General features: G+C 55.3%; 1 protein-coding gene across 1 annotated transcript in view; it reads right to left on the reverse strand.

Annotated features, from left to right (window-relative positions):
* The window catches only part of MYPOP (Myb-related transcription factor, partner of profilin), a 9,250-nt gene extending 5,507 nt beyond the window's left edge, over positions 1-3,743 (reverse strand). The window contains exon 1 of the mRNA XM_012653245.1: positions 3,233-3,743. Coding sequence (XP_012508699.1) covers positions 3,233-3,743 — 511 coding nt within the window. The remainder of the gene's footprint in view (positions 1-3,232) is intronic.
* Between the last annotated feature and the right edge of the window lie 6,056 nt (positions 3,744-9,799).

Below are 9,799 nucleotides of genomic sequence, written 5' to 3' on the forward strand. Positions count from 1 at the left end.
CTACCTGAGTGCTCTTACAGCACCTATTGCACCTGGCAAGGTACCGATCTGTGTTGTCTGTCGCCTCCTCCTGATGCCAGCTCCATCAGGCGGGGCTTTGTTTTGTGCACTGCTGTTTACCCAGCGCCTAGAACAATGTCCAGCACAAAATTTTTTCTTTAATGATAAAAGAACTACAACTTCCAAAGAGTCAGCGTTGATTGGGCCCCGGGCCCCAGGTCCCAGAGCTCCCCAGCACCCACAGCGGATGGTCCAGCCTCTTCCCATGGCTACAAGGTCTCAGCACTTGCCCCCACCTCCTCCTTTCTGTCCCTTTTCCCTGTCTCAAGGCCAGTGCACATGCCTTCCTCTGGCCACGATCACACTCCCCCTTGCACCAGCTAAGATGTTCCTTTCTGGGGGGAAGCCTGCCGCCCCCTTGGTGGCCAAATCAGATGACCCTGCTCTTCTTTCATCAACAGCCAGCCACCTCTTGCCTTGAATATTGGGGGTCCAGCCTCTGGGCCAGCCATTGTTGGGGGGCAGGTGGGGAGGCTGGGAGAGAGAGGACAGCCAGAGCTAAGAGTATGGGACACTTTTCCCGGCAGCCCCTAGGCTAAGCTTTCCTCCTCCATCGTGTCACCAAGTCCTCCCAGCCATTCTCTGGGACAGGTGCCATCATGATCATCACCCCACTTTACAGATGAGGTGACCTGAGGCCCAGAGAGAGGTGTCATAGAGCTCATAAACAGTAGAAGAGGGATTTGAACCCAGGCTGGCTCCAGAGCCCATACGTCTAACCACTCCTTGCGCAGGGCCTGGGGTGTGGGTGTGGGTGGCAAGTCTCCCTTATAAGGGGTGTAGGAATTAGAGCCACTTGGAAATGTATCTTTTCTAGTCTTGTGAGTAAAAAAGGGACAAAAAGTAGCCCAGCCCTCACACCCACGAGGCTCACAGGATTCACAGAAGGGCCACTATAAGAGTTAATATATTTATTTGCAACCTTTGGACCTCAGTTTCCCCACCTGTAAATGGGTATGTGTGTGTGGACTGAATGGCCCAATAACAGAACATCTCCCTGAGGGCCATTAGAGGGATGAATTGAGTCACTGCAGGTACAGGGTTCAGGACCGTGCCTGGCACAGAGTAAGTTCTCAATGTTGTTAATGTTATTATTCTCTCAAATGTTAGGTTAGAGATAAATGGTCCTTAGCTCTTTCTCCGGTGTCAACAAAGATGCACCAGGCTGCCCCAGGCTGTCCCAGGCACTGTCCCGGTCCTTTAGTCAGAGTAGTTCCTCTTTTATGAGTTTCACCCAGTGCGTAATCTGCACAAGATTCTCATCAAGGATGCTCTAAGCATTGTCCTGCCTCAGGGCCTTTGCACATGCTGTCTCCTGTAGCTGGAGGGCTCTTTTCCCAGAGAGCCAATAGGCTCAATCTCTCCATTCAGGTCTTGCTGGAAGTCCTCAGAGAAGCCCTTCCTGAATCCCGTTTATACAGCCCCCTTCTATTACTTGATCATCTTCTTAATATGGTTTACTCCTCATCTTAGTACTTATTACCTCCTGCTATACAATCTGTTTTGGGGGTTACTTGTTTGGGGTCTGTTTCCTTCAACTACAACGTCGGCTCCATAAGGAAAGGGAATTTGTCTTTCTCTCCGCAGAATTTCCAGCATCTACCATAGTACCTGCCTTGAAGAGGCTCTCCATAAGTATTTGTTGAACAAATGAATAAATGAAGTGGTTGCACAGCTTCTGAAAAAATGTTCGCCATCTCTCATCCGGTTCAATGGGGCCATCTCCCCACAGATAGGCACACTGAGGTTTGATTCAAATTAAGAACAAGGGTCCCAAGTGATTGTGTTTCTTTTCTGCTTCAGACATTTTCATGCCTCCCGAATACCCTCAAGATGAAGTCCAAAATCCTGACCTTGACTTACAAACTACATGGAATCTACTTCTGGCATACCCATGAACTCTCAGTCAATATTAACTGTTGTTATTGCTGGGCGATCTGGCCTAATGGTTAGGTTAAGCGCATGGACTCTACTATCTACTTCCTGTGTGACCTTGGGTGGGCAAATGAACCTCTCTGAACTGCCTTGTCTAATCATATCCATGTCCTTACCTTTTTCAAAATCTTTCAGTGGCTTCTCATAGCCCTCAGGCTAAAATCCAAACTCCTTGCCTTAGCCTAAAGGTCCAGTATGGCCTGGCCTTTGCTGACCTCTCTGATCTCATCTCAAAACATTTCTTTTCTTCCATCTTTCTGCCCCCACCAACTTCTTTTAGTTTCCCCGACTGGCCAAGCTTTCTTGCCTCCAAGCCATTGCACATGCTGTTCCCTCTGTAAGAAACACTTTTCCAGCTCTTCTTCATTCTTACTCTTTGTGTCTCAGCTCTGATGTCCCCTCCTCCAGGAAGCCCCACTCCATACCCTCCACTCCACCCTCCAGTAAGGCTCCCCTTCTGGGTTCCCCCACCCCAGCCCTGCTTGTCCTGAGTCATCACTGCGTCCCCCACTGGACTGTCTCAGTCACAGATGTGTCCCCAACAGCACCCAGCGCTGGGGGAACAGCTGTAGAAGAAATAATTCCGAGTCAAAGCTAAGCAGAAAGTCTCTGTAGTCAGCTCTCCACATCTCTGCTCAAGGCATGACCTTGGGAAAGTTACCAGATGTCTCCGAATATTTCATTTATGAAATGGTGAAATAGTACCTACCTCGTAACACTGACAATTCTATCAAGAACTAACAGGGAGCGTTCAGGACATGCTGGACCAAGCAATTCACCCATATTAACTCACTTAATCTGCACAACCCTTTGAGTGGGGACTGTTTTCAGCTCCATTTTACAGATGCAGAAACTGACACGAAGTAACTTACTCGGGGGACAAGAGAGTGGCAAAGTTGTGATTGGAGCCCACACAGTCTGTCTCCAGAGTCCCTACCCTACCCTGCATTTAAGGAAATCCCGCATGTTCTGATGATCGCAGGCGTGGACTCGGGCCAGGCCTCCTAGGTCTGCCATTCCCGACTCTGACAGTCACTAGCTGTGGGACCTGAGGGAAGTCATTTCGTTTTTCTGAGCTTCGGTTTCCCCAGCTGTGAAATGGGAGTAACAACAGCGCCCACCTCACAGGGCTGTAGTGAGGATCTGATGATCCACATGAAGGACCTGGAAAATCGTGGGGCCCACAGGAGATCTTGTGAATGTTTGCTCTTGCTCAGGCGATGGTGAAGGAACTCACCTGCACGTCGGTCCTCCCTGCGGTCCTCAGACAACACATAGCGTTGGGTGCAGGCGCTTGCAGCGGGTGGCTGTGAGGAGGGGGCCGCAGGGGGCTCCTCGGCCCCAGCACCAGCCCCTGGCCCCGACACACCCGGCCCCAGGATGGCAAAAATGGTCTCCTCCTCCGCGGAGAAGGCGTCCTCGGCAGTGAGCCCGGCGCCCTGCGTGGAGTGCGGCACGCGGGCCAGCTTCTCCTTGGTGCGGCGCTTCAAGTCGTTCCAGCGCTTCTGCACCTCCTGGCCCGTGCGCTTCCAGCTGGTGATGCCGTTGATCTTGGCGGCGATGCCGTCCCACACGCGCCGCCGCTCCGCCACGCTCACCCGACGGCTCTGCGCGCCGTAGAGCTGCGCGTAGTGGGCGCGCACCTCCCGGATCAGGATTTGGTTCTCTTCGAACGAAAAGCGCGGCTTGCGCAGCCGGGTGGTTTCTTCCGCTTCGCCCGCCGCCGCCGCCGCCGCCGCCGAGGCCATGGCGCCCCCCAACGCCGCGGTCCGGCCACCTGGCGCATGGGGGGCGCCGGCGCTGCGGGCAAAGGGCGCACGACTCTGGCGGGGGCTCGGCGTCCCCGCGCCGCAGCCCCGACCCGGCCGCTCGGACACCGGCTCCTACATCCCTGGGGCAGGGGTGGGGACAGCGGACGGGGCCAGGAGCGGGCGACCGGCTGCTGGGGGCAGTCGGAAGAGCCTAAGAATAGCTGACAGCGGCTGAGTGCTCATCTTGCGCTGTGCGCGGCGCGGCGCGAAGTGCCACGCCAAGGAGTTGACGGAAATTGGGGGAGGGTCTGAAAGGATGGAGGGAAATGAGGAAAAGTGGAAGAGGAGGAGGCGTCTGCAGGAGTTAGCGGAGAAGAGGGGCTTAGGAGAGCAGGAAATGGAAGGAGAACGGGTGTGTCTCGGGGGTCGAAGCAGCATGGGGTAAGGAGATGTTGAAGGGGCCAATGCAGCGAGAAGGGGGATCTGGAGCAGAGGAGCGCTCTGGGGGTTCCGGGGGCAATGGGACGTCTGTAAGACCGAAGGGCCCTGAGAAGGGACGTCCAGGGATAATGCTGAGGTGGGAGCTCCTGGGTCAGTGGAAGAGCTGGGACGGTGAAATATTAGCGATCAGGGTCCGCGGGGATTGTGGGGGCTCTGGGGATAACGCAGGTCCGGGATCAGGAGACAACGAAGGCTACGGAGGGACTCCAGGAGGAGTGAGGGTCGAAGAGGGTGGGGACCGAGTCGGGCCACGGGTCACTCACCGGCGCCGCCGCAGCCGCCGGGGGGTCAGGGCTCCGGCTTCTGCGGCCTCTTCCCTCCCCCTTGCCTCTCTCCCTCCCCTCTTTGGGCCCCGCCTCTGGCCGCCCAGCTCGCCAAGGCGCATGCGCGCCTGGCGCCAGTCGGCCCCAGCGGCCTCACGACTGGGGTTTCCTTCCCGCCTCCCCCAGCAGAGCGCAAGCGCAGAATTGCCCTCCGCCGGGCTCTCCCCCGTAGGCTGCAGCTGCGCAGCCGCACGATTTGCGCTGCACTCGAGCCCCAGACCTCCCGGTTGCCACCACGGCGCACGCGCAAAACTCTGTAGCGCGCAAAAGCTCCCTCGCTCCCCGCTGGTCGTGGTACCCGGGCCTCTGTCCCCGCGCAGGCGTAGCAATCCTTGGAGGAGGCGGGAGAGATGCTCCAGAGCGCGCTAGGACCGAGCGGCGTCCCGGCCCTTCCCAGAGTCTTCTAGGCCACCCCGCCTTCTAACTACGCTCGAGTCTCTTTCTTTTAGAGTAAGGGGAGCTTTAGCGCTTTAGGGAAGCGCTTGGTGTCCATGACAACTGCGTGGGTGGGGTGGGGGGGGCGTAAGGAAACAGCGTCGCCTCCTATCATCCCCGCCCCCGCGCTAGGCCACCCGAGAACTGTTAACTACCTCTTACCCGGAGAGGCGGGGCGCCCTGGGGCTATTCCGCCCTAGGCGGATGCAGTAACCATAGCAACCCATCAGCCTTCCAGTCAAGCCTGGGTGGGGCCCCCCTCAGTCCACACTTTCACTTCGTGGCGCGGGGAGGGAGATCAGAAGGGAGAGTTTCTTAGCGGGTAGGGAGGGTGATCCTGGCGCTGGCACGACTTTAAGCAAATGCGAAGAACACCGGTTGGGTGAGCTGGATAGGAGGATTATGGAGTTAAGTCTGGCTGAAAAATTGGTTGTTTAGCATCCTGCCGGAGTCTTCAAGGTTATTCAACAAACGGTGCTTCATTCATCTATTCAACAGATATTTATGAACGCTTACACAGTTCCTGGTGCAACGAACATAAAATCCCTACGCTCACAGAGCTCACTTTTTAGTTGTGAAAAACAGACAAGAAACAAATAAGATGGGTATGTGAGCAATTGATAAATATCATAAAGGAAATGGAAGTAGGAAAGGGGGTTGAGAATGGAAGTGTTTGTGTGTATGTGTGTGTGTGTGTGTGTGTGTGTGTGTGTGCGCACACCTAATGTTAAAATAAGGAGGTCGGCAGAGGAGGCCTCCCTGAGCACGTGCAGCCAGAGATGGGACTGTGCCTGCTGTCTTCCAGGAACAGCCAGGAGGCCAGTGGGGCTGGAGTGGAAGGGGCCGGGGAGAGTAGGAGCCAGATGGTGCAGGGCTTTGTGGGTCACTGTCAAGATTTTGACCTGTACTCTGTGAGAGGTGAGAGCCACGGGAGCCATGGGAGATCCCTGAGCAGAGGAGGGATGTGATCTGACTTTGGTTTAAATGGGGAGCTGACTTCAGGGAGTGAGGGTGGAAGCTGGGTGCCCAGTGAGGAGGAGACTACAGTGGTTCAGGTGAGAGGTGAGTTGAAATGGAATTGGAAATGGGATGTGAGAAAAAGGGAGGAGTCGAGGATGACTCCAATGTGTTTGACGTGAGTGACGGGAATGGAGCTGCCTGAATCGAGGCCGCAGGAGGATCCTGAGTTCAAGTTTGCCCAAACCTGAGATGCCCATCGCTTAACCAAGTGCACATGTTGGTAGGCAGTTGGATATTTGAGCCTGGACTTCAGGACAGAGGTCCAGTCTTGAGATACAAATTTGGGAGTTGTCAGTGCATAAGAGACATTTACGACTAGGAGAAGTTACAAAGGGGAGCAGATGTAGATAGAAAAGAGGTTCACGAGGCTGGGTGCAGTGGCTCATGCCTGTAATCCAAGCATTTTGGGAGGCCGAGGTGGGAGGATCACTTGAGGCCAGGAGTTCAAGACCAGCCTGAACAACATAGCGAGACCCTGTCTCTATAAAAAATTAAAAATTTAGCGGGGCGTGATGACGTGTGGTGTAGTCTACTCCCAGCTATTTGGGAGGCTGAGGTGGGAGGATCACTTGAGCCTAGGAGTTCAAGGTTGCAGTGAGCTATGATTGTGCCACTGCACTCTAGTCTGGGTGATAGAGTGAGACTCTGTCTCTCAAAAAAAAAAAAAAAGAAAGAAAATAAACGAAAAGAAAAGAAGTCTGCAGCTCCAGGCTGGGGCACTCCAGTACAGAGGCCTGGGGCCCGAATCAGCAAAGGAAACTGACCAAGAGCAGTCAGTGAAGTGGGAGGAGAACCGGGGCTGTGTGCTGGCCTGGAGGCCAACTGAAAGGTGTCACCAAGGGGGAGGGAAAGACCAATGGTGCCAAATGCTGCTTAGAGGCCAAGTTCAATGAAGACCAAGAACTGATCACTGGGGCTAGCCATATGGAAGTTATCAGTAATCTTGCAAACAGCAGTTTTTCCCCCAAACATCTCTTTTTTGGGGGAAAACAATTCAACCCATGACACCCATTGAGCACCTTGTGCTCATCTTATCCTAGCTGACCCCCTACCACACCTGGGACCAGGCACAGAGACCTGGATGTCACTGAGACGTCTCCATTCCCAGGGGCGTCTGGGGGCAGGCGGCATCCAGAATGCTGCTGGCTGCATGGGAGTCCGAGCTGAGGGGACCTTGAGTCTCCATGTGCTCTGGAGGTCGTGAGAAGCCTGGGGGTGGGGACCCCAGGCAGAGGCGTACAGAGCTCTACGTCTGTGACATTAAGAAACAAGTAATAGTACTTGACAACCACCGTTTGTCTTCTCCAGACCTCTCCTCTGGGCCCAGACCCAGGTGGCCAGCAGCCTCCTGGTCGCTCCACCTTGAATGTCCCCAGGCCCTAGAGATCCTTCACATCCCAGACTGACCTCAACATCTTCCCGGTCTTGCTTTTTCAGGCCTAAAGCTGCCTCCAGCCCCGCTGTCATCCTCCTGGGCGCTGAGGACACTGCCCTGTTGCTCTCCATGTACTGCTGACATCTCGTGAGAGCTCCGTCCCGTCAATGCACTCCCCGCCATCCCGGGTACAGAGAGAGAGGCCACGTGCTTCCTACCCGGGGCACCCCCTTGCTGGGATTATAAAGGGGCGACCCTCCCTCCAGGCAGACAGGGCGGCACACACGCGATTCTAGCCCCCACCTACTCTTGGGCTTGGTCCCCTTGTGCTGGGCTCAGCCTGCCCCGTGGCACACCACAGCTCTGGGCTTTTTCTTTCTACTGGATGGTTTAACTTGGGAGTCTCTGTAGCGGGCAGAGCTGCATTTTGGGAAAAGGAACTTAGGAGCAGAGGTCTTTGCCTTGGGTCTTTGGTTCTCTCTATAAGTAACGTGTGTGTGAGGGGGGTCCATGGGTGGATTTCGGAGTCTGAGAACACATCATCAAGGTCAAGTTCTCACCAGGGTCTGCAACATCCTCAACTGTCTGCCCATCCCATCTGCCTCTCTGATCTTCTCTCTTACTCAACTGGACTCCTGCTTATTCTGCGAACCTGCCAGGGCCTTTGAACTTGCTCTCGCCTCCGCCGGCGATGCCCTTCCTCCAGATCCTCCGGGTTTTCCCATTCCATCTGGACTCTGCTCCAGTGTCACCGCCACCTGACCACGCTGCGTAAAACAGCGTCTCCATCGGGCTCATACTTCGCAACCCATATTGATGGATCGATTGTCAGTCCCCCCAGCACTAGAATGTCAGCTCCATGAGGGCAGGGACCACGGTACCCCCAATGCCTAAAATAGTGCCTTGCACAACAAGGTAGGTATTCGATAAATATTTGTGTAATAATGGAATAAAAGAAACCCGGATATTATGTGCAACATTTAGTGCGTGTATGTGTTTCTCTGGGGTGCAGACCCCATTTTCAATACTTTCCCAGTGGGGTCCGGGAGCCCACAGTTTAAGAACTACCAAAAAATCAGTCTGGGAAGACCCGTGGCCCAGTAGGGCAGAAGGAGAACACATCCCAATTCCCAACAGGATAAGAAAAGGGAATCTGGGGTCAAGGCGGAGGCTGGGGAAGCGCTTGGGAACCAGCCCACAGGCCGGAGGATGTTTGGGGGCAGGTTGGGAGAGGAACCAAGGCCCCTTCCGCCCCACCTCCCTCTTCCTGTGAGTTAGGGCAAACGCACCTCCCGGCTCCCTCCCTGCGGAGCTGCCTAGGTCAAAGCCACGTGGGTGAGAAGGCAAAAACAGATACAGCGATTGCAAAGACAACTAGAAACGCTCTTTATTAACCAGAGCTCAACACGGGGCCCCCAGCCCTGAGGCCAAAACCGAACAACTTAAAATCTGACTGGGGCTTCTCTTTTCTTTGCCCCTTAAATAAAATCTAGGCCACTGCCCTTCCCCTTGGGGCACTCAAAACCCTTTCTTATGGGAGCTTCATCAACTTAAATGTTAGAGGATAAAAAACGCAGAAGAAAATAAAAAGACCTTTAGCTAACTATCATGATTTGGGGATGGTGGTGGCTGGGAGGTGGCGAAGAGATGCGCACCTCTCGCTGGGGGAAAGGACCCATGGGTGCTTTGGGGTTGGGGGCAGGAGCAGAGTGCAGTGGGCTGAACCGCGGGAAGAACCAGCAGCGGGTGTTGGAGGGTGTCAGCTCACAGCTCAGCCCCAGGTCTCCATCCGAGCCGAGCCGAGGCTGCAAAGTCATGGTGCCCTCCAACAGCTCCTGATGGTCCGGGTGCTGAGGGCAGGGAAGGAAGGAGCCAGTGTGGTCCGTGATGACGCTCTGGGTCCGCAGGTGGCCGAAGAGGGTGGAGAATCCCAAGCTGGCATCCCATCTTGAAGTTCTTCTGTAGGCAGGTCTGAGCCAGCCTTGCTCCAAATTGTGAGGACTGGCTTGGGACAGCACCATGGGGTCCCAGAGGCCCAAGGATCCAAGGAACAGAGAAGTCAAAGGGGCAGCGCTAGTGTCCCCAGCAGACCCTGGAAGTACTAAAGATCCATGAGCCGTGGCCCTGAGGGTGCCACAGGGCTGTGCGGTGAAAGGGGCAGGGCGCCCACTGCACCAAGGAGCCACAACACCCACAGGCCAGACTCCAAGGGCTGAGAGGTCCAAGGGGCAGGGCGGGCCTGGCTCCCAGCAGCCTTCACCATCTCAGGATCCAGCAAGGATGGAGCTCTGGGACCCCGAAATTCCAAAGGGCTGGGTGAGTCAAGGAGAGGGTTTCAGGTCGAGGCAGGGACTGAGCCAGGAGGGGCAGGTGTGTGGGTGGCCAGCACCTCACGGTCC

This window comes from Propithecus coquereli, unplaced genomic scaffold, assembly GCF_000956105.1.
Source record: "Propithecus coquereli isolate 6110/MARCELLA unplaced genomic scaffold, Pcoq_1.0 Scaffold42, whole genome shotgun sequence".
NCBI classification, from domain to species: domain Eukaryota; kingdom Metazoa; phylum Chordata; class Mammalia; order Primates; family Indriidae; genus Propithecus; species Propithecus coquereli.